General features: G+C 38.2%; 1 protein-coding gene and 1 pseudogene across 3 annotated transcripts in view; one reads left to right on the top strand and one right to left on the bottom strand.

Annotated features, from left to right (window-relative positions):
* Positions 1–375: 375 nt before the first annotated feature.
* Positions 376–25,592, top strand: part of LOC149848338 (protein LAZ1 homolog 1-like) — a 29,020-nt gene continuing 3,803 nt past the window's right edge. For 2 of the 3 annotated variants that reach the window (XM_089991429.1, XM_089991285.1), the window contains exons 1-6: positions 376–394; positions 22,875–23,482; positions 23,721–23,777; positions 24,974–25,082; positions 25,179–25,363; positions 25,481–25,569. In XM_089991429.1, the coding sequence (XP_089847555.1) occupies positions 23,261–23,482; positions 23,721–23,777; positions 24,974–25,082; positions 25,179–25,363; positions 25,481–25,569 (662 nt within the window). In that variant the 5' untranslated portion in view covers positions 376–394; positions 22,875–23,260. Of the gene's footprint in view, positions 395–484; positions 531–22,874; positions 23,483–23,720; positions 23,778–24,973; positions 25,083–25,178; positions 25,364–25,480; positions 25,570–25,592 lie in introns of those variants that run through there. The other variant, XM_089991356.1, reaches the window with a different exon arrangement.
* LOC149848339 (small nucleolar RNA SNORD36) lies at positions 23,676–23,751 on the bottom strand (annotated as a pseudogene).

Genomic DNA, 25,592 nt, shown 5'->3' with positions numbered 1-25,592 from the left:
TTACCCAATATTCTCGGATCTACAATGATCTAGCCCATAAAAGACCCATTTGGACCCTCAGTGGAGACACTTTAACATGTACTCAGCTTCTGGGTTTGATCGTATTTGAAGACGGACTGAGATTCGAATCATTACACCCTAAAACCCAAATCCGACCTGTTTTTAATCTATTATAGAATCTTTTGCTGAATCGGAACCAAACCCGACCCATTGACATAAACGCGGAGAAAAATATCTTTTTTGCTTTTAACGTGGCGGCGGATGAGCATTTGCCTTATTTTTCATATGACACCTTGTTTTACGGAAACATTTTCAATGTAAAACACAATTAATGAAATGGAATAAAAGGTCCGGAGAGTTGCTTCTTCTTTCTTTCTCTCTCTCTCTCTCACAGGTAAATTTCTGGGGCTTCTAATTTCCCTTTTTCTTAATTATTTCTTGTTTGGAAGATGGAATTTATGTACTCTAGGGTAATATTTTGCAGAATGAATTCGCCTTGGTTTCGATTTTCGTTTTCTCGAATTAGAATGGTAAATAAAATTCGCTTTTGGGATTGTCAATTTAGGGTTTCTTTGTACTGAGTAGCGAAATCGCATACTGATGAAGTTTAGTAATGGATTATTGATTTATTATGCTGTTATTCTCGATTGTTCTTTGTGGAGCGTTTATGAAATCAGAAAGGCTGTTGGTATATGGAATTTTAGGGCAGTTTTTAGGGTTTCTTTCCTTCTTGTTCTTCTTCTGTTGCTCGGAGATTCTCTTTTTAAATGCTCTGTTGATTCATATTGTTGGTTTTTGTTCATTTGGTGAACGATGCTATCGACTGTTTTGTTTTTGTTTTTTTGAGTCGCCGCCCTGCCGAGTCGCTAAACGCTGCTTTCATTTGTTTGTTTTTTGCTTATGGGAAGCGTTTGGTTTTGAATGGGATGATTCCCGTTATAGCAACATATTGCAGAATTCTACATTGATCACGGTGGATTCTGCCAAGGATGGTGAGTTGTTTGAAACACAGTAAATGGTTTTGTGGAATATACGGTGGCACTTGGTATTTCGGTTTCTTTGTTTAAGGGTCGAGTGCCAACTTATGGGAAAGCTCGGCCTCTTATCAAGATCATGTTTTGGCGAGTTGGTTCTGAGTTTCTTGTTGCACTGTGGCATGTCTAGATGAGTGTAATATCAGGTATTGGTGGTATGAGGTCAATGGTGCTGTTATTGTTTAGTGTCTGTGAAGGATGGAGTATCACAGAAATATATTTTGTGAATTGGCTGCATTCACGACACAGTTCCAACAAAGTAACTGAAGGTGGAAGGGCTCACAAAATGCAGTTGATTTACCTGTATCAGTTTTCTGTAATGGATGGTGAAGTTGAGAAGTTTGCAACACCCTGTGATTCTGAAAATTTTGCAGCTTCTTGTGATTCCAAATCATGATCACAACCGAATCACATGGCGTTGCAAACATGAGAAAGTTTACCAGTGTATGATTCCCTTGTGAATATGAAAAGGAATGATTTGTCATCTTTTTTGGGGGGTTATCCGTTGGGCCTTCATAAAAGCAATTTGTTGACATTTTTTTTTCCTGGGAAGGGGCTGTGCATTTACACACAAAAGCAAACATGAGAATTTGTCCTGAGAATCTGTCATATAATGAACATTCTCAGGCACATTCTTAGGGACAAACTTTCACAGTTTGTGAAACCTGTTATCAAAGTGAACCTTCCCCATGTGTTGGTCATTTTGGTTTCTTTATGGAAGTGTTAGATTGGTAATTTATATGTATACAAATTCAAGAAGATAGGGAAACCACTATGAAAGAATAGAAGAATAGAAGGAGAGAACCATAAAACTTCATTAGCAAGCAAAACTAAAAAGATTCACCTTAAAGGGGGATGCCCCTCATGGCTATACTACAAGACAAAAACTCTACCTACCAGCTAAAATACAAGAATGCCTCTCATAAATGATTCATCACTAGATCTCTTGCATACTTGTGTTGAAACAAATATGCCTTCTTCTTGAATATGTTACTTCCCGATATATATAGTACTTTAAATATCCCAAATCTTCATCTCAAATATAGTGGCCAAACTTTTATTGGTGTTCACAATTTTCTGCACATCATCTTAACATACAATAGTAGTATACATTTTTCATGCTTGGAAGAGGATACAAACAAGCAGGGTCGTGATGACTCTGCTCAAAACCAAGGGACTTCATTGCATTACTAAACTTCTCAAACCATGCACGTGGTGTTTGCTTTAGCTCATACAAAACCCTCTTCAATTTGCATACTCGTCCTTGAGGCAACTCCGTATAAACCTCCTCTTCCAGGTCTCCATTCAAGAAAACATTTTTGACATCAAGTTTCCAAAGATCCTACTGACGAATTGCAGCAACTACAAGCAAAGTCCTTATAGTCGTCATATGGGCCAGTGGTGTAAATGTTTCCATAAAATCATTGCAAAATTGTTGACTATATAGCCTTTAGCCATAAGTTTCGCCCAATGTTGTGAAAAGCGTTGAGGCGAAGCGAGACGCTCCACCAAAACCTGAATCGAGGCCTAAAGCGTAAGCCTCATTTTTTTTTTAAACTTAAAAAAATTTATAAAAAATATCTAAAATTACAAATAAATAAAAAAATGCTTTATTGATGAAGCAAAATCTCAAATAAATACCGGAAAAATATGAGATTAACATGTAAAAGTAACATTAATGCAACAACTTGATCTACGTAAGTATCTAAGAAATAAAATATGAGCATTCATTTGATAAAAAATTAACATTAACAACCAAATGCATATTAGCATTAACAACATTATGGCTTCATTAGAAAATGCATATTGGCATTAACAACCAAATGTTAATATATGTGTCCAAAACTCTTGAAAATAAGAGTTAACATTCATAAGTGCAAATGAAAAACCGAAAAAAACATATAAATGCCTATTGCTCCTATGATATGAATTAGGGCGTAGGCTCTTCATGTGTCTCGTCATCATCAATATCTAAGCCTTGTTCTCCTTCATCCTCATTCTTTGACTCTTTATCGTCTGCACTTTCTTCCTCCACATCCTCGGTTTCTTCTTTTGCTTTTCTTTTTTCTTCAATAAAAAATCATGTATTTACTTTATTTAATTAAAAAAATACATTTATATTCATAGCAAGGTAAAAAAATGTAGTTTTTTCTGGATCTCTTGAAGACCTGTCTTGCCTAGAATCACTTTGTGAATCATGAGGTGAAGTGACTTTTTCAATAAGCACATGCTTAATGGCGTTTATGTTGAAGTTCGAGTTCAACCATGAATCTTCCAACCAATTGAGATCGTTAGGCAACACTAGATCTTCCTTCTCCATAATTCACTCATCGTCTGAGCCTATATGATCTAGACATATGAGGTTTTTGGTAGGTTGGTAGCCCTCTTGCTCATATTTCTCTCTCTTAATTTCATATTGTACATGACAAAAATCAATGCATTCATCTTCTCTTGTTTAAGTCTATTCCTCCATTTTGTATGCACCTATAATTTCAAATAATTGATAATCAATTATAAAATAATTAAACTTACACAAATATATTTTAAAAATAAAATACAAAGTCATAGACCAATGAGAAAATACTCTAATTTCTCTGACAACCAAATGCACTACTTGTCAAACTTAGAATTCAAATTGCAAAATTCATCAATTCAGGATTTTTGTGCCCAAATGAACTACACCAATTATCTGCATTCAAATAAAACAATAAAAAATGATAAAAGCATTAAAAATGTCACAATTAACAAAAAAATAATAAAACATAAATAAAATATTAACAAATAAAAACATAATTACAAACTTACCCAAACTTTTAAATTTTCTTGTTGTAACAATTGCCTCTCTACCAAATAACTCATTTGCCTTTTTAAATGCATCGATTTGTGTTGTAATTTTCAACTGAACATTTGCATCAAAAACCAAATTTTCAACACAATTATAAAATCTACTCATAACTTCTCCATACGGGTTGAAGTCAACATAATGAGATTGATGATTTAAATAATAGACAGCTGCATGCAAAGGCTTATGAAGTTGCAAGTCCCATCGTCTATCAATGATGTCTCAAATAGGTTTATATTTTCTTTCAACATTATCATGGTTTGAAGAAATTTTCTCCTTTGCTCTATCTATTGCCTCGAACAAAAATCTCTTAGTAGGATCATCTACATCCACTAATCGCAACACTTTCACGATAGACAACTTTAATTGCATATGATATGACAACCCAAAACTTATGATCATTATGAACAGTATAATAAATGTTCTTAGCATCAGATTTCTTATAGTAATTAGATGATCTAAAATTTGAAGACAAGAACATCGACTTCAACTCTTTCTTGTAACATCCAATACTATAAAGTGTGAGATATGTTGTGGCCTATGTCACAAGGACTCTCCAACTAGGTGCCGCACCTGCGCCCGCACCCGATGCGGTCAACCTGACCCTGGGTGCAGTCAACGCACCTGAAAGAAGAGAGCCCTTGATCTCTGCACAGATCAATCACAGAGAGAGAGAGAGAGAAAGAGATAGAGAAAGAGAGAGAGAGATTCTAGAGAAAGTGCGTCGTGGCCTGTGGTTGCGCCTCTCATTGTATTAATAATTTGAGAACAAAAACACTAGGGTACAAAAGTACCCCTTAATGACATGCTAATTTACATTATACATTGATTGGATCTGGACCCGATTCAATATATAAAGCGGGTCGGGTCCAGCAAATACAAAATGACGACTTCTTTTCAGCCTCCCTCAAGTTGTGCATGTTCCTGAATCATGCACAACTTGCCCTTCAGAAACCAAAATTTGTCCTTTGTCAACCCTTTAGTGAGAATATCAGCAACTTGTTCTTCAGTCGGTGCCATACATGGGCTCAATCTCTTTATCTTCAACCTTTTTCCTAATAAAGTGTTGATCTATTTTAATATGCTTTGCTCGACTATGGTGGATGGGATTGAAGGACATGTTGATGGCACTTTGAGTATTACACAGTAGCAATGATTGAGCAACCGATTCTCCCATTTTAGTCAGGAGATGTCTTATCCATGTAGCCTCATCCGTAGCAGCAACCATCGATCTGTATTCAGCCTCAGTACTTGACCTAGCAACCGCCTTTTGCTTTCTACTGCTCCAGGATACCAGGTTTGATCCAATGAAACTGCAATAACCAGATACTGATCGCCGTTCATCTGGATCACCTGTCCAATCAACATCAGCATAAATGACGATCTCATGGCTCCCGCCTGGATCTAATTCTCTTTTCTTGTATACCAGCCCATCACCAACTGTACCCTTCAGGTAACAAAGTATGCGTTTGACTGCCTTCATATGTGACATACGAGGTTCATGCATAAACTGAGATACCTGATTAACTGAGTATACTATATCAGGCCTAGTAAAAGTTAGGTATTGCAACATACCAACTAAGCTGCGATACTTAGTGGGATCTTCATATATATCTCCTTCCTTTGAACTCAGTTTCTGATGGATGACACTTGGAGTTGTTAACGGCTTACAATCTGTCATACTTGCTCTGCTGAGCTGAGAATGTCCAACGTGTATTTGTGTTGAGTAAGGGTGAGTGAATCACCTCTTTTATCAACTTCTACCCCAAGAAAATATCGCAGCTCTCCCAAATCTTTCATCTTGAACCTCTGATTTAACAACTTCTTCACCCGCTCAATGTGACTTCTACAGTTCCTTGTGATGATGATGTCATCTACATATATCAATAGAAGAGTAATGACACCTTGTTCATTGTGAATAAATAATGAGTGATCTAGAAGGGACCGAGAGAAGCCATGCTTTTGTATCTCTAGAGAAAAGCTGTCGAACCAGGAACGAGAAGCTTGTTTCAAACCATAGAGTGCCCTCTTTAACTTACATACATATTTTTTGGCGTCTCGTTCTGCATATCCAGTGGGTTGTTCCATGTAGACCACCTCTTTTAAATCCCCGTGCAAAAATGCATTTTTTACATCCAGCTGGCTCAATGTCCATCCATTCTCAATGGCTAGACTCAACACAATGCGAATGGTTTCCATTTTAACTACAGGACTAAAAGTTTCATCGAAGTCTTGTCCTTCCTCTTGTGTGAATCCTTTGGCTACAAGTCTAGCCTTGTACCTTTCGATGCTCCCATCTGGCTTATACTTTATCTTGTACACCCATTTTGACCCAACAACATTTTTGTTTAGGGGTCTAGGTACAATTTTCCATGTCCCACATTCATGTAAGGCTTCCATTTCTTCATTCATTGCTTCTACCCATCTTCTAGAACTCGCAGCTTGATAGAACATGAGTGGCTCATCCTCTTTACTTATGGATGTCAAGAACAACTGAAAATCCAATGAAATTTTTTTATAACTTACCCATCTATCAAGCGGATGTCGGATCCGTGAAGATCGTTTGATATCCATCATCTGTGAAGCGGGATCAGATGGTTCCGTACTTGTACAAGAAATGGATGAGGGCCCTTTCTCTTGCCGGGTGTACACAACACCCTTGTACCTTCTTGGCTCCAAGTCATGTGTAACAATCTCTTCCGTTTGAGTTTCATTGGTTGATGTCTCATATGTCTCCTTTTGACTGCAATTTGCTGGACAGTCTATTTTACCATTGGAAAAGAGTTCTGAACTTAACCATGGGTAGTATACCTCAACGCTGGGACTTGAGTTATCAGCATAAAGAGTTGATCTAGCATTCTGATCATCAAAATTCATTTCATCAAAAACTACATTCCTTGATATTTTGACACGCTTACTCAAGGGATCATAACACCTGTACCCTTTGTAGTCTTCTGCATATCCTATAAACCTGCATTTTAAGGCTTTATCTTGGAACTTGTTCTTTAGTGAGCTGTCAATGTGAACATAGCAAACAGATCCAAACACACGTAATTCATGATAATCAGGTTGTGTGCCGAATAAAGAAAAATATGGTGACTTATTCTCTAAGATACTCATAGGCATCCGATTTATCACATGAACTGTAGAATGAAAAGCCTCAGTCCATAATGATACAGGGAGATTGCTCCCGTGCATCATGCTCATTGCAGTCTCAACAATATGTCGATGTTTCCTCTCAGCAATCCCATTTTGTTGAGGTGTATGCGGGCAAGACACTCTTCTCTTTATCCCATTATGTTGAAGGAAACTAACAAAATCACTCGAGGAGAATTCACCTCCTCCATCACACTGGAAATTGAGAATGTTGGTAGAGAAATGATTTTGAACAAAGGAATGAAATCTCTGGAACAATCCAATGACTTCTGATTTATGCTTCATAAAAAAATATCTAGGTATAGCGCGAGTAACTATCAATGAAAATAAGATAGTATTTGCTGTCAGAAAGAGAAGTAATTGGGGGCAGGACCCCAGACATCCGAACAAATGACCTCAAATGTCCTTGAAGCTCTTTTATTAATGAAAGCGAATGGTAAAATATGACTCTTATATAAATGACAACTAGAACACTTTGTATCAACGACCTCTGAACTCAGACTGGACTTAGGAATGAGATTATTCAAGACAAGTTTTTCAATAAAATGGCTACCACAATGGCCAAGACGACTATGCCAAAGTCTTGGCTTATTACATTCAGAAATAGTTAATATAAAATCAGAATAAAAAAATTGTCGTTGGTGAGGCTTCAAGCGTGAATGATCAGAATGAATGGAAGAAGGATCTTCTTGAAAGATGTACATGTTGCCCTATCGTTTTCCTTCAGGGAATGTCTTCTTCGTGCGAAGATCCTTGACATAAACAGAAGAGAGAGTAAATTCAACTGAAGCATTAACATCATCAACGAGTTTTGAGACAGAAACAATGTTCTTTTGAATATTAGGTGCATGAATGACACTTGGAAGTTTAAGAGAGAACTTTGACATGGGTATAATGACATTTCCAGTATGTGAGATTGAGTGATGAGATCCATCTCCCGTGACTATGCTGTTTTTACCAACATAAGGTGTAAAAGACAAGAGTTTACCTGCATCACCCGTGACATGAGTAGCTGCTCCAGAGTCAACATACCAAATGCCTTTGTCATTTTGTTTCATATTCAATCCTGCCAAGGCTGCCAATAGCAAGTGTTTTACTTCTCCATCCTTCCAAGCCTCTGCTTGTGGAGCTTTTCCTTTGTTTTGAGGGTTAAACCAACAATTCGCTTTAATGTGCCCTTTCTTGTTGCATTGAAAACATATGGGGATGGGTCTCTGTCCTTGTATATTAGGTGTTGAAAGTATGCCACAACCACCATAGGTATTTCTCCCTTGACCTCCTTCTCCTCGAAAAGAACTTCCTCGTCCTTGACCATAGCTCATTCCTGTAGCTAGAACATCTTGAGTTCTTGAATGTCTATGAGAATCTTCAGAAGATCCTTTCAGAGTCATTTCATATTGCAATAATTTCGCACGAAGGTCTTCAAACTTTGGAAGTTCTGGTAAACATAGCAAGGTTGTCGTCATAACATGATATTCTGGCCCCAATCCGCTCAAGGTTTGTTGCACCTTATCTTTTTCACTGACAAGACACCCAACAATAGCCAACTGGTCTGTGATGCCTTTCATTTTGTTTAGGTATTCCATAATAGACATGAAATCTTTCCTCAGCATTTGAAACTCTCGCTTAAGAAACATAATTTTTGCCTCAGAAATTTGTGAATATGTTTGAACTAGCTTATTCCGCAGCTCCTTGGCCGAACAATCATCAGGAATGGCAACAAGGACCTCCTGTGAGAGGGTTGAAGTGATGTATGCCACTAGTGATTGATCCCTCTTCATCCAGACAACATATTCTGGATTCTTGCGAAGCACAATAGACTGTTCTCCTTTATCATCCACTTTTTCCTGTGAAATGAATTCTGGAGGCGGAGGAACCGATCCATCCAGATGACCAGAGAGGTCTTGACTTTTTATAAATGGGATAATCTGCCTTTTCCAGGTTAAGAAATTTGAGTTATTCAGTTTTTCAGAGACTAGTTGACCGAGAAAGCTTGAGGACAAGCATGACTGCGCATGAGTAAAATCCATTTGAGAGAAAACCTGAACTGGCACTTAGGTGTGAGAGACAAAATAGAGGGCTCGACTAATTAGCTCCACGTGTTTGGTCAAAAAATACGTGACTGGACTCAGCTAACAGGACAAAAAAAAGAACCAGTTCACGTGTTGAATCAACTTCACGTGGTAGTGCACAACAGACAGAAAGACAAAAAAAAAGGCACAGTCAAATGTATTAAATCGGCAAAGGAAGGATTCAGAACCTTCGAAACAACAGAGAACAATCTATTGATTCAGCAGAGAAAAGTGTATTGAATCAACAGAAAATGGATTCAAAACCCACGACGAAACAACAAAGAAGAAGTGTAATCAACAGAGAGAAGTGTATTGAATCAGCAGAAAATAGATTTAAAACCCACGATGAAACAACAAAGAATCTATCACCGTGACCCACGATGAAACAGAAAATACGAAACAACAGAGTATCTCAGCAAAGAATCTGTCACCGTGACCCACGATGAAACAGAAAAAAAAAAAACGAAACAGCAGAGTGTAACCCACGAAACAACAAAGACCACTAAACAACAAAGAAGAGTCTCAGCAAAGAATCTATCACCGTGAACAAGATTCTCACACCCAGACTTGGTTAATCTATCACCGTGATAGACTTTCACGTTGATGGGAACAAAAAGAGGCAGTTCTTTATTCCCAGATTGTACGCTGCTCTGATACCATGAAAGAAGAGAGCCCTTGATCTCTGCACAGATCAATCGCAGGGAGAGAGAGAGAGAGAAAGAGAAAGAGAGAGAGAGATTCCAGAGAAAGTGCGTCGTGGCCTGTGGCTGCGCCTCTCATTGTATTAATAATTTGAGAACAAAAACACTAGGGTACAAAAGTACCCCTTAATGACATGCTAATTTACATTATATATTGATTGGATTTGGACCCGATCCAATATATAAAGCGGGTCGGGTCCAGCAAATACAAAATGACGACTTCTTTTCAGCACCCAGGATCATCTATGTCCAACTTTTAGACTTTATATATATATATATAATTTTTTATATTTTTGCCGCACCCCCACACCCAAGTTTTTTGAAATTGCCATACCCCCGCACCCGCACCCATGTGACATAGGTTGTGGCAAAATGAGTGACAGTTGGATGTAAAAATTCTTTCTTCTTTGTGAAATTTTTCATCAAATTTAATATTCATGCATGACTATAGATATATTTTGTATTTTTTTTTGCCTTTTTCACTGTATATTTAAAAATTGATATTTTTCCAATATCTTCTAACATTATATTCAAGCAATGCGCCACACTGGTGTACAAAAACATATTTTTTTGTTAACATATTCTCAGTTGCCACATAATTCGGTTCATTATCGGTAATGAATTGCACTACATTCCCTTCACCAACTTTTTTAACAACTTCTTCAAACAACTTACACAAATTTGCAATAGTTTTTTCCATGTCGCTAATGTCAATAGACTTCAAAAATATTATCCTAGATGAGCTGTTCACAAGAAAATTAATTAAGTTTCTTCCTTTTTCATTTGTCCAACCATTTGCCATAATGCTCACACCAACTTTTGACCATTCATTTTTGAACTCTTTTAAAATTTCATAAATACAATCCACCTTATTCTTCAAAATCCACATTCTGATCTCGCGTTTAGAAGGTGGTTTGAACTTGTGCCCATAATTTTTAATAGCTTCTTTAGTTGTCAAAGGCGGCGTAGGCGCAACCCTACTGCTTAGGCGACCAGGTCTGGGCGGTGGGGCCCTATATTGCTGCCTAGGTTGTCACCGCCTAGGCTTTTTTTTGAAGACATCATTTTTTCTTCTTCGAGGAGAAGAAGAAGAAAGAGAAGACATTTATTTGTCTGTTGCTTATATTATGTTTATTGTTGAGAAGAAGAATAAGAAGACATTATTTGTCTATTGCTTGGATGATGTTTATTGCTTTATATTATGTCTATTGTTGTTAAATTTTTTTGTATACATGATTTTATTTTTTGTGTATTGTTCATTGACATTGTTAGTTGTATGGTTTGTTTATTCAATTGTTAATTTATTCTTAATTTGTTTGAGCAGGTTAAGGTTATGTAATATAATTGTTTTACAGTGTTCAACAACATATTATTTGTCTACTGCTTATTATTGATTGATTTTATGTTGTATACATGTTTCTTATTATGTTTTTTATGTTTTTTTTTTGGTACCGACTAGGATGCCTAGGCCTTTTTAGGGGTATCTTTTCTTCTTTGCCAGAGGCGCAGGAAGACAGAGAGATGAAACCGAGAGATGTAGGGAGAGCAGAGAGAGTAAAGAGACACAGGGAGAGCCGAGAGAGATGCAGGGAGACGCAGGCGTACCTTCTTCTTCTTCTTCTTTGCCAGAGACGCAAGGAGACCGAGAGAGTAGGGAGGGAGATAACTCGAAATTCGGGCTATTTAGCCCAGTGTTGTGAGAGGCGAACACCTCAGTACCTAAAGCGTACGCCTCAGAGGTGAAGCACACGCTCAAGGTACTGAGGCGCTGTAGTGAGGCGTTTGTGTCTCAAAGTGCACACTAAACATGGGTGAAGCGCACGCCTCCCGTCGAGGTGAGCTTTGCTTCTAAGGCGTACACATCATGTTTGAGGCCTGCTCTTCTGTGCAAGAAAACACTTGGTTCCATATATTTCTGTTTCATTGAGTTGCCTACCGAGTTCTAAACTTGTGTGGCATTGAAGCTTACGCCATAGGACATGAAGCTTCAACGCCTAAACGATTTACAATGCCCTAAAAAAGAAAAAGAAAAAAAAGAAAAGAAGAAATAAAGGATCATTCAGAAGAACCCTAGCAGGAGGTGAAACCCTAGCACGATGAGCCAGACGATATGGACGAGAAGGAAAGCCTGACCTTGGAACACGCCATTTTCGTTGTTGCCGGCCTTGCAAAACCCTAGCTTCGCTACGTCGGTGCCGGAGCAGAGCGCATCATCGGGCCGCACCAATACGTGACGCTTTCAACGCCGCAGACGGGATCAGTGGTGAAGCAGGTCACCGGGCAAGAGACCGACGACGATCGGAGGAGCGCTCGTCGGAACTTTCCTCCGGTAAATGGATCCTCGCAAAGGAAAGGTCGAGCTCGCACGTGGACGGCCGTAAAACGAGGGAGATAAGCAAGAGGGGAATGATCGGAAGCCGAATGTGGTCCGCCATATCACCGAAAAATCCCGACACGATTTATTTTCAGGCGGGTGACGGAATCGCTAACCCAAAAGGAACAAAGGAAAGAAGAGGAAAACAAGCGTCAGTCGCTTTCTGTCTAAAGAAACGACCATTGCTTTTTTTCATGACGAATATACCCTTGTCATTTTTTGAGAAAAATCATTTCTTTTTTACTCGGAATGGTGAACCGGGTCTTGTGTATATGGACCCGGGATGTCCTATGGCGTTTGGAACCTTTGTATGAATCCATCTTATCCAGGAAAAGAAAACAGGATAAGTTGGCATCTTGTGTCCCCCACATGGCTAGCAGGGTGGTCGTGAAGGGTTGAGATGATGGCGCTCTTGAAGCTTACGCTTCAACGACTCGAGGCTTACGCCTCGCTTCATAAGAGGCTCAACGCCTCGCTTCGCCTCATCACATTTAACAACCTTGATTTAGCCCCAAAATTGAGTCAACACGCCTCATGTCAGAGGCGCGCCTCACCCTGAGGTGCACGCCTCATAGCGTATGAGGCGTATGCCTTAGGGCAAGTGCGCCTCATGGCAAAAGGGCCCTCGCCTTAAGGCACGTTTTTAATAACACTGGTCTCACCTTATACCTCTCAATTGATCTATTTGCCTTAGTCTTGATTTTGTATACTCACTTGCTCCCTACTACATTCTTGTCATAAGCAAGATCTACAAGGTCCCATGCATGCATTCTTTCAAGAGATTTCAACACTTTGTTATTGTCTACTGCCACTCCTCTTTTGAGGCTGCCTCTGCATATGAATTGGGCTTGACTTAGGAACATATTAAAGCAAGACAAGTGTGATGTTGAAGGGAGAAAGATGTAATGAAATATGCGGAAGAAACCAAGAATGCTAAAGCATTCACTATGTCCCACACGGACAAGTGCAACAAGCACAAGAGAGAAAATCCACTAAGGGATATATGAAGGGCCTTATAAAAAGGCTACACACATGAAAAATAATATCACTATTATTGAAGAGGAGCTCTAGAGAGCAATACAACATACAAGGGGGGTTCCCCCTGTTTATAAGAAAAGGAGACCAAAGGGGCTCCCAATAGAGTCGTTGGGAGCCCCCAACGGTCACAAGGGCCCCAACGACTCCATTGTGGGGCCCCTTTTCGGTATCCAAAAAATACATTTTAAAAAAAAAAAACAAAAATAAAAAACAGTAAAATAAAAGAAATAAAATAAGTACCCTTATTGGGTACTTTGTGAAAAGACCATAATACCCCTATCGGGTATTATGGTATTATTACATATGTTTTAACACCCCCCTCAAACTTTACGGGGGAATGACCGAAAGTTTGCCAAGAAGGAACAAGAAGCGAGGAGCAGGCAGGGCTTTGGTAAAGAAATCTGCAAGTTGATATTCTGGAGTGACATATGGCAGTGTAACTGTCCCACGAAGATATTCATCACGTACATAATGACAGTCCATTTCAATATGTTTAGTCCTCTCATGAAAGGTGTGGTTGCTGGCAATGTAGATAGCACTTTTGTTGTCGCAATAAAGCTTCGAAGCACCGGTAATTTCGACTCCCATATCTTGAAGAAGACTTCGAAGCCACACAAGCTCCATTGTAGTAGTTGCCATAGCCCTGTATTCTGCTTCAGTAGAAGACAACGAGACTTTCTGCTGTTTCTTGCACCTCCAAGCAATTAGCGAATCTCCTAGGAAAACACAAAAGCCAGTAGTTGAGATTCGATCATTTGGGTTTCCTCCCCAGTCAGCATCAGTATAAGACAGTAAATCTAAGGATGAGAGTGAGGATAGGAATAGCCCTTTAGTCAAAGTATTTTTGATGTATCGAATGATTCGGAGCACAGCACTCATATGCACAGATGTAGGAGCATGCTGAAATTGGCTTGTAGAGTGCACAGCATGAGCAATATCCGGCCTGGTGATAGTCAGATAGGTGAGGGAGCCTATGAGTTGCCTGTAGGGCGTAGGATCATCCAGCAGAACTCCATCCTCCAGTCGTAGTTTAGCATTGATAACCTCGGGAGTCTCCACCTTTTTGTCATCTGAGATCCCAGATTTGGAACATATGTCTGCAGCAAGCTTCATCTGTGACAATATATACCCTCGAGGAGAGTATGCTACTTCTATACCAAGAAAGTACCTGAGAAAACCCAGATCAGACATATCAAAATTATGTTTTAACATATTTTTAACATTAAGAATACCACTTTCATCATTGCCAGTGATGATCATATCATCAACATAAAGCAGAAGGATGATGATACTATTACCTGCACGTTTAACAAAAAGAGCAGTGTCAGTATAACATGAACGAAATCCCAATTTTAACATGATAGCACTAAATCTATCATACCAAGCCTTAGGGGCTTGTTTAAGACCATATAAGGCTTTTAATAACCGAAGAGTTTGACCTTGGTTAACATTAATTCCCGGCGGAGGGTCCATATATACTTCTTCATTCAACTGACCATTAAGAAAGGCATTTTTAACATCTAATTGAAATATAGGTCATTTCTTAGATGATGCTACTGCTATTAGAGTTCTAACACTTGTCATGCGAGCCACGGGGGCAAAAGTTTCCTCATAATCGATGCCATATTCTTGTGAATATCCCTTAGCAACTAATCTAGCTTTATAACGTTCTAGGGAACCATCACTTTTTGTTTTGACTTTGTAGAACCATCAACATCCTATAGCTTTTTTATTTGGAGGAAGATAAACTATTTTCCAAGTTTTAGCCTTATTTAAAGCATCTAGTTCAACTTTCATTGCTTCAACCCAATGAGGAATATTTTTTGCTTGATTATAGTGGGAAGGTTCATAGTAAGAATGCAAGGCAATTAGACAAGCTCTATATTTAGGTGAAAGAGTTTCATATGAGACAAACCTATTTGGTGGAATGGACTCTCTAGAAGAACGCCTAAGAGAGGTTTCTTCTAGGGGTTCATTAAGCCGCAAGAATTTTTCTAAAGCACTAATAGGTTGTTCTTCCTCACGCCGAGTGTATACTTGGAGATTGTCACCATTAGTTGGTGATACACCATTATCATGAATATTTTCTAAAGATTTCGGATGACTCAAAAGATCATCATTTGAGTCTTCTAAAAGATCATTGATAAACATATAATCAATTTCATTTGGTTGTTCCAAAATTTCAAATCCATTTTCATCTTCTAAAAAGGTCACATCTTTGGAGACAAATAATTTATTGTTCTTATAGTCAAAGCATCTATAGCCCTTTTGATTTTCACCATATCCTAAAAATACGCATTCTATTGCTTTAGGTGACAATTTATCTCTTTTATGCAAAAGAACAAAGCATTTACACCCAAAAAATACGAAGACGATTATAGTCGGGTGTCATATTAAAAAGTTTTTCATAAGGAGAGATATTGTTTAATCTTGAAGATGACATCCTATTGATTAAATAGGTGGAGGTTAACACGGCTTCGGCCCAAAAATTTTTAGGAATATTTTTAGAAATGAGTAAGGATCTAGTGGTTTCTAAAATATGTCTATGTTTTCTCTCCGCTAGACCGTTTTGTTGAGGAGTTCTTGGGCAAGATTTTTGATGACAAATGCCATGTTGTTTTAGATATGATTGAAAATCATTTGATAGGTACTCTCCACCCGAATCGGATCTAAGAATGGATATTTGACTTTGAAATTGATTTTGAACTTTTGCATGAAATTCTTTGAAGAAGTTAAAAACTTCCGATTTAACATTAAGAAAATAAATCCATACGTATCTAGTATAATCATCAATAAATGTCACATAATACGAATAACCACCTTTGGATAAAACCGGAGATGGTCCCCATACATCGGAATGCACCAATTCAAAAGGTCTTGTTGTCACAAAGGTTCTAATAGGAAAAGGAGTAGACTTCATTTTTCAAAAAATGCAATCTTTGCAATTGATATCTTTTTCTTTACAAAACTTGTTTCCAAAAGGAAAAAGATACATTTTTGAGTAACTTAGATGTCCAAGCCTTTTATGCCAAGTTTCAATATTTTTGTCTTGGACATAAGTACAAAATGAGGTATTTGGAAGTGTTAAGTTATCCATAAAATAAAGGTCTCCCTTCCTATGGCTTTGCCCAATCCGCTTCCCGGACCGGAGATTCTGCACAAAGCACCCTTGGGATGAGAAAGATATTTCACATCCATGGTCGGCTATTTGAGAAACGGAAAAGAGGTTAAGATTTAATTTAGGAACAATTCTAACTTTTGGAACAAGAAAATTTTGAATATTTTTAGAATCAAGAGTTCCAATACCATTTATTTTGAGAAAAGTTCCATCGGCCGTAGAGACACAAGATAATTTTGAATTGGTGTGCACATTGGTTAATGCATTTTCATGAGGAGTCATGTGAAAAGAGGCTCCGGAATCTAAAATCCAAGAGTACGTACCGGGAGGTGATGATGAGGCCATGGCGGCACCGGAGGTGGAAGAAGTGACCTTTAGAATTTGTTGGAGAGCCAAAGAGATTTGTCCAAGAGTATCTTTGAGATCCCCGTTCTTGCCGTCATCTTCTTTGGTGGTGGATTCTTCAACGGAAGCCACCTTTGGCTTGAATGCCCCATTTAGCTTTGGGCAAACGGGTTTAATATGTCCCGGCTCATAACAATGATGACATATAATCATTTTTCTTCCACCACTCCCTTGCTTACCAAAATGAGGTGGTTTGTATGTTTTAACATGATTGCTGGGTTTAGATACGGCAAGAACTTCCTTTATGCTTTTACCCATGCTATGCCTAGTCTCTTCTTGAGTAATCTCGGCAATAGTCTCTTCTAAGGGAGGAAACGTGGATCTATGGAGAAGTGAGGATCTCACTTGTTCAAATTCGGGACGAAGCCCAAATAAAAATTGAAACAATCTATCTTGTTCCATTTGTTTTTGTCTTAGTACCACATCCTCCATAGCCACCCATTTAGGCTCTAAAAGAGCCAATTCATCCCACAAAGGATTTAGAGCACTATAATAATCTTGTATGCTCATGTCACCTTGTTTTGTGGTTCTTACTTTTTCTTGCAAAAAATAAGCTCTTGCAAGATCCTTTTGGGTAAACATACCCTTCATAAAAAACCAAGCTTCATTTGCCCGGCGGAATTTTGCAATATTTGCACATACCTTGAGTTCGACATTATTCATAAACCATGCTAGGATTTTTGCATGGTTGCTCTCCCAATCTTCCATTTGATGATTATAATCTTCAATGGCATTGAGACGAGCATCGCCTTCAAGTGCTTTCTCTTGATCTCCTTCCATCTTTGTGAGCTTAAGTTGGGGTTCCGGAACGGTTCCCATTACATAACCCCAAAGCTTCTTGCCTTTGAGATTATTCTCCATTGCGGATGCCCACATCATGTAATTTTTCCCATTGAGTTTGAATGATAGATCGATCTTGACTTCTATTGCTACACAATGAAGATGTGAGAAAGAAAGGAAGTAGAGAGAGACGATTTTACCTTTAGAAGATCGTATGGCTCTGATACCATGTAATGAAATATGCGGAAGAAACCAAGAATGCTAAAGCATTCACTATGTCCCACACGGACAAGTGCAACACGCACAAGAGAGAAAATCCACTAAGGGATATATGAAGGGCCTTATAAAAAGGCTACACACATGAAAAATAATATCACTATTATTGAAGAGGAGCTCTAGAGAGCAATACAACATACAAGGGGGGTTCCCCCTATTTATAAGAAAAGGAGACCAAAGGGGCTCCCAATAGAGTCGTTGGGAGCCCCCAACGGTTACAAATGTGACCGTTGGGGGCCCCAACGACTCTATTGTGGGGCCCCTTTTCGGTATCCAAAAAATACATTTTAAAAAATAAAAACAAAAATAAAAAACAGTAAAATAAAAGAAATAAAATAAGTACCCTTATTGGGTACTTTGTGAAAAGACCATAATACCCGATAGGGTATTATGGTATTATTACATATGTTTTAACAAAAGACTCATATGACACAAAACAAGTGAAAGAAATAAAAACTCTAGATAGACAACGTACTTGAGGTGGAGAAGATACAGAAGATAAAGGCTCTTGATTAGTGTACTTTGAATCAGCTGGAAGGGGATCAAAATTGGCCTATGGACTTCCTACTTCTTGAGGTTCTATTTTATCCCCAAATGATATTTCTAGCGCATTGTCTTGCCTCCTAGAGTAGGATAAACCAAACCTACCTCCATCTTCTTGAGCTATCTCTCTCTCTCTCTCCCCCCCCCCCCCCCCCCTTCTTTAGTTATCTCCCCCTGAATTATCACATTCCTCTCCACCCCGTTTGACTGAAGAAAAGGTATAAGGAGAAGTCACCATATACCTTTTCCTTAGGTTCAATCTTGCTAAAATAAGGTATATCTTCATGAAATACCAAATGCCTTGAAATCCATACAGGCTTCTACATTGGATCATAACACTTATAACCCTTTTGTCCATGAGAAAACCCCAAAAACTAACACTTTACAGAACGTGGTGAAAGCTTATCTCTATGTCTACTAGGTAGTAAAACGAAACAAGTGCACCCAAAGATGCTATAATTAGGTACAAATCCATACAACTTTTGAAATAGAGATATACCTTTAAGTACAATTGATGGCATATGATTGATCTGGTATATTGTCATACAAACTGCATCTGCCCAATATTCTTTAGGTACCCTTCTATCAAAAAGTAATGCTCTATTAGTCTCCAAAATATGTCAATTATTCCTTTCTGCCACGCCATTTTGCTCAAGTGTGTAGGAACAAGTCTTTTGATGTTCAATTCTTTTATCCTACAAGAAACTCAAATATGCCATTAATATACTCTCCAACAGAGTCAGTACGAATGACTTTAATTACAGTGTAGAATTGGTTTTCAACCGTTGCACAAAACTTCTTTAAAATTTCAAAGAGTTCATTTTTATTTCTCATAAAGTAAATCGATGCAGAGCAGGACCGGGTCCGGTCTACACAGGGTGGCCCAGGCGTGTCCATGGATCTTGGCACCGATGGGATGGACGATCGGACCCAGACAATGGATCCGATCGCGAGTCCGGTGCCCCAGTGCAAGGAAGTGGTGCCCCTGCGCACTTACTCAAGGTGAGCCAAGGCTGGAAGTAGCACTGCACGTTGACAGAGCCCCGATCCACCAGCAACAACAAGTTACCTCGGGTCCAAGGACTGGACCCGAGACCCAGATCCAGTCATGCATTATTAATACCCTGTTTAGGGTTGCATGAAGGCAGAGAATACTGAACATTGCAGTAGCCTTTTCATTTTGTCTTTCAGCAGTTTTTTTTTTTTGGATTTTATTCCTTTCTTTTGTTACCTTTCCTTTGGTTATGTTCCTTCTATTGATCGATTGAATTCTATATTGAAAATAAAAACAAGTGTTATCGTTTTCGGTGGACCATCCTCTTATTTTCTGCATATCGCACGACCGTGAGGGTCGTGCCATCATCGTCTGAGATCAAGGGCACCAAAGCCGGTTCCCTCACTGCATCAAAATTCATGTAAACTTTATACAATCATTGATAAAGGTAACAAAATATGACAAACCACCTTTAGACAAGACATGAGATGATCCCCGTATATCTGAATGTACAAGTTCAAATGGATTCTTCGACTCTCTCTCTAACCAAATGGAAATGCTGAGCCTTTGCCAACTTACAACTCTCACACTCTTGCACATAACCAGAAACTACAAACTTCAACTTTCTTAAGCATCTCGAAGTAATTAGAGTTGAAGATATGTCCCAGTTGCTGGTGCCACAAAAATGACTCATCCAGACCAGCTGCCTCCCGACGAACTTTACATTTTCTTTGATTGCGTGTGTCCAACCAATCCAGATAATAAAGATCATCTCTCTTAAGGCCAAATATAATCCTCCTCCATGATAGTTGATCATGCACAATACAATCAATAGGAAGAATGTAACATTGCAGTTAAATTTGGTTATTTGACCAACAAAAATAAGATTCATGGCTAAGGATGGGAAAAAAACTAAAGGAGACATTATCAACTTTAGAAATAGACATGGAAGACCTGTCAGCAGTGCGAAAGACACCTCTACAGTGATGCCAATCGGTTAGAATGGACTCATGGGTTGTCATATGACAGGATGCCCCTAAGTCTATCAACCAACCATGGGTACTACCAAGAATACTTGCATAAGCAATACCAGAAGAAGAGGAAGGACCAAAAGTGGAGGGGTCAGTGGCTAATTGCGCAAGGAGCTGAAGTTGGTGAATCTGCTATTGCACCTGCTCCAATAGCTAGTGAGTACCACTCACATGCTGAACTGAACTCTGCACATGCGACACGCCAATCTGAGGACTGATACTACTCAAATCAGTTGAACTGGCCTTAAGAATGGGACTTCCTTCCTCAGTGGAGGCAGATACAACTTCACCTTTCTTCTTTTTGAGGAATGAGCAAGAGTTTTGCATGTGCCCAAAACCTTTGCAATAATGGCACTGGATAGAAGTTAGAACTCATATCCCCACGATCTTCATTAGGCCGACCTTCTGCTCTACCACCACCTCGACCCCCAAACTGATAGGTTACTGCAAGCACACTCTCTGATGGAGCCTGGATAATGAGAGACTTGAGCTTACTCTCTTCTGCAAGTATCTCACCCAAAGTCTACACCATAAAAAGGAGAAAGGACCGATGAATTATGTTGTTGTGAACACCATCAAACTCAAGATGAAGCACCATAAGGAAATAATTCACTTGCTTTTGGTCTTTGGCCTCAATATCCTGATTCTTGCACTCAACACACCCATTGCATCTATCACACTTCAAAATTTTCAACATGGATATCAAACCATCTGATGCTTGTTGAAAGCGAGCATAGAAGTCCTGAAATGACTCATTCCCCTACCTCAGAGACTTCAACTCTTGTTCTAGTTGGTGCCTCATTACCCAGTTGGATTGCCCGTACACTTGCTTTAAATAGGCCCAAGCATATTGGGCATTTTCATACTTCATGATATTCACTGAAATATTGTGCTCTACCGATCCCAAGAGCCACAATTTCACCTTGGCATTGTCCCTTTCCCAATTTGTCAGACTTGCCTCATAGTTGGCATCTTATGCATTAGGCTAAGACTTGGTCCCATCCAAGAACCCAATGTATCCATTCCTCTTAATCACCGTTCGCATAAATTCTGCCAAATATGCGAAGTTAGTCCCGTCAAAATTTATGGGTATGATTTGAATATTTTCCTTTTTTGTCCATTCTCACTAACAACCCCCGAACTACAATATTCCTGCACAAGCACAAGTAACCTCTACTAGCTAGTACTTAACAAGTATTCGTGGTGTAAGGTCACTGTTGTTGTTTATGGTTGGTAATCGAAAAGGATGCACACGAGCATGTGAAGACAAATGGCTTGATCTTCGCATAGATGATAGATCTTCAGGTTATGCTACTATTTTTGTTCACTATATGTTTTGAGAATGCCTCGATTCACATTGGATTTGTGTATGTGACATGCTTGTTGCAATTGTACCTTATCAAAGCCACAAATCATCTTTTTCTCCCATCGTCACCATGCTTGTTTCAATTGCAGTGTGCTAGGGCAGCTTCATTATTTATATGGTGACTGTTATACTTTATGAAACTATGTTGTAGCTGTTCTGTCCGTGACAGTAGCTATACTATGTTATATTGACATTAGTAAGTTTAACTTGTGCATGTGTATATGTAGATATATCAACCATTCTATTTTAGTTGTCAGTAAAATATGATTGCAGTATGAAAGAGGAGTTATATGAATGAAGTAATGTCAATCTAGCTAATCTATGTCACACAGACTTCACTTAGCATGTGTATACCATGTCAACATGGTGCAACACGGCACAATACTTCACGGACACGGTCAAACTTGTATAGGACACAATCAACCAATGCTGTCAGAATTGTTATGAATCGGCCCACAATCGATTCAAATTGGCAATTCAACCCCAAATCACCTCGAATTGGGCTCATGTGGGGTTGAATCTACCTTTTTTTAATATTCTTAATTTTTATTTTTATAATATTTTTAAGTTAAAAAACTATTTTGACTGATTCAGCTAGCTTGATTCAAGTCTGAATCAGTTGATTCTTTGAATCGTTTTGATTCTTGAAAATTGATTCAGGTCTGAAATTGATACTGACAACATTGCAATCAATAGTGTCCTTATCTATTTCTTTTTTGCGATCTTGATTTTTTGTTTTGTATTTATGTATGTGTTTTTTGTTTTAGATTTGCCATTGATTACATATGATTTCACTTTTCAACTTAGATTTATTTGTAATATTTTTAATCATAATGATTTTGAATCGTTGTTGAAGAATTTGTACTTAAAGGAAAAAATCATATACTGACACATATATATACACATACATACGTACACACACATACATACATATGAGTTTGTTCAAGTTAATTTGCGGTCTCTGGAAATCCCAATAAACCTGTGACAGCCACTAGCTAATAAACATTCTGAAGCTTTTCATATCTTAGTAGTTTTGTTGGATAGATTGTCTATTATTGGTGTTTAGCTTCCTTTTATTGGCTTTAAGTGGCTGTAAATCCATTACACGTGGTCCCAGCTAACACACTTTACTTTTTATTTGCAGGTTTTCATGGTCATTATATGCATCAAGTCTGAAGCTCTTCTTGATCCATCCGTGTGAAATGAATTTCTCAGATGACCAAATAGATTTTATGGAAACAAAATATTCCTGTTAAGTTGTTCATGCCTCTAGGGAAATTAGATATAGAATAGTGCTGATTATCACAAAACAGCTTTCTAGATGCTGTTTTTGTGTGTTCTGTTGCTTGATTGAATCATTTCTATCTGATGATTGCATTGTGGTTTAATTTGGAAGTGTTTGAGGACTCCATAATCCATATGGCCATTCTGCATTTATCACACAAAGTGTTTCATAGTCAAATTGATAGGAACTAAGGGTGTTAAAATTTTCATGATCTTTGGAGCTCATTTTTCCATAAGCTGGCATTCATGATGGCATGGAGAGGAGCTTGGTGTTTGTTATTTCTTCTTCATCTTGCTTTAGCTGAGTCATCAAGTGGATCAAGAGGACTATGGTCTTCCAGTATGGATGGATCAGGCAGGTTGCTGCATAGCTGGCCAATTGTTAGTGCTGGAATATTTGTGCTCATTGCCCTTGCATTGTCTTTGTTTCTTATCATTGAGCACCTAAACGTGTACAATCAGCCCGAGGTATTTCTTTATCCCTTGCTCTTATTTCCAATCATTTGCAGTTGTAGAGGTTGAAAAAAAGAGTAGATTTATAAGTCATCGTTTGTCTTGATCTTATGCTTGGCATTCACATTTTGTGCTTTCCACATTCTTTTTTGCAATCTACTCTTCTTTTGGATGTCATTCAACCAATGATGCTTTTCTGCCTATCTCTTTTAGTCAGAGTTATAATGTCTAGACATCAATGTTGAATTTTCAGGAGCAGAAATTTCTGATTGGGATCATTCTGATGGTTCCTGTTTATGCTACACAATCGGTAAGATGGGTGTTCTTTGTATCGTCATATGGATTTTACCGATATATAGTATTCTATAAACTTTTAGATTTAAAGATACTCATAAGAAGGGGTTCTGCTTATGGTACATGCCCATTCCTAGCCTGTTGGCATCAGACAGAATGTCTGGCATGACTTGACAAACCCGGATTGTTTCTATCCTCGAAGCCTAAGTGAACTTTGGCTTGGCTTAATTTGTTTGCATCTGTAGTATGAACGTTGTTCATATTCCTTGGATGGTTCACCTACATTTTGAGTTTGCAGTAGAGTTTTACATGTATTCATGTATATTTTCCTATCAAAGGGTCTTTTTGCTTCTATATGTCATGCTTGTTATAACTTTGTTTAGTCTGTTATCTACGTATTGATTAACTTATTCTGTTTTTATACCCGGTGGTTAACCTTACAAGAGATTGATGGAACTTGAAGTATTCTCATACTCTTTCCAAGTTTCTCAACTAAGCTCTATAACAGAAACAACTTTTGTGTGCAAAACTAATCTGTGGGTCTTTCACTCTTTTTGTTTGGCTATATCATTACCTTGTCCTGCACAAGGTTTAATGTCATCATGTAAGTTGCAGTCATTCGCTTTTTGGCTAGAGAAGCAATAGATGACTTGTATAGTTTTTGTGCCTTGTAGCTCTCTATTTGTTTTAATCTGTTTTTAAGATACCCTGACTTTTCTACGTTTCCCCATTTTTTATCCTTCTTGTTATTGACATTTGTATATTATGTGGATTTGATTGCATCCTTCAAACTTAACAACTGCATCCTCTATTTTCAAACATAGCAACAAAAAGCAGTGTTATTGTAAAAGCATTATTAACATATATTTTCCAAGTGTCATTACTAACTTTCTGAATAACATGCCTAACCAGTATTAGCATGTTAAACTCTGACTTCGAAAGGTGTCTTATTGACCATTGAAAACACATTAGCAGCCCATTATAAATCTGAATATGTTCAGGCCCACACACTGCCAAGTGCCAATCATTATGATCTAAAATTAAAAACTTGTATTTCTGTTCCATTACATTATTTGGTCCCTATGTTTCTGATGATAGACAAACTATATCCTAAAAAGTGATGATTGCTAGTTAGGACTGATTGAATGTGTTCAACTTTTCTTACCTTTGAACTAAAGTGCTACTTATTTTCTTTTTGTTTTTTGGATGCAGTTCATTTCATTATTGGACTCAAAGATGTCATTTAATTGTCAAATAATGCGCGATTGCTACGAAGCTTTTGCATTATATTGTTTTGAGAGATATTTAATAGCTTGCTTAGGTACGCAAATTCTACTCTTTTGATTTTTTTCTTTATTAAATGTATTCTTATTTCGTTTAAGTAGTTTAACTCTCTCTCTCTGTCTCTCTTGTATAGGTGGTGAGGAAAGCACTATCAAGTTTATGGAGGGACAAGATACAATAGGTTCCATGACTCCCCTTCTGGAAGCATCATACACAGATGGAGTTGTAAAGCATCCATTCCCTTTGAATTGGTTTATAAAGCACTGGTATCTTGGCCCTGATTTCTATCAAGCTGTAAAAATTGGCATAGTTCAATACGTATGTCCTCATTGTTGTTCTTTCATCAGTATCCTCATATTCAACTTATTGTTGCCTGCTAGCTGTTTAACATATGCATGCTTTTATTGTACTTTGACATCTAAGCTGCTTTTTCAGATGATATTGAAGACTATTTGTGCATTTTTGGCCATTGTTTTTGAGTTTTTCGGGATATATTGTGAGGGGAAATTTGATTGGCACTATGGGTAAGATAACACTTTCATTCCTT

Source organism: Nuphar pumila, chromosome 1, assembly GCF_984573655.1.
Source record: "Nuphar pumila chromosome 1, dmNupPumi1.hap1.1, whole genome shotgun sequence".
NCBI classification, from domain to species: Eukaryota; Viridiplantae; Streptophyta; class Magnoliopsida; order Nymphaeales; family Nymphaeaceae; genus Nuphar; species Nuphar pumila.
This window is presented reverse-complemented; position numbering and strand designations above follow the sequence as displayed.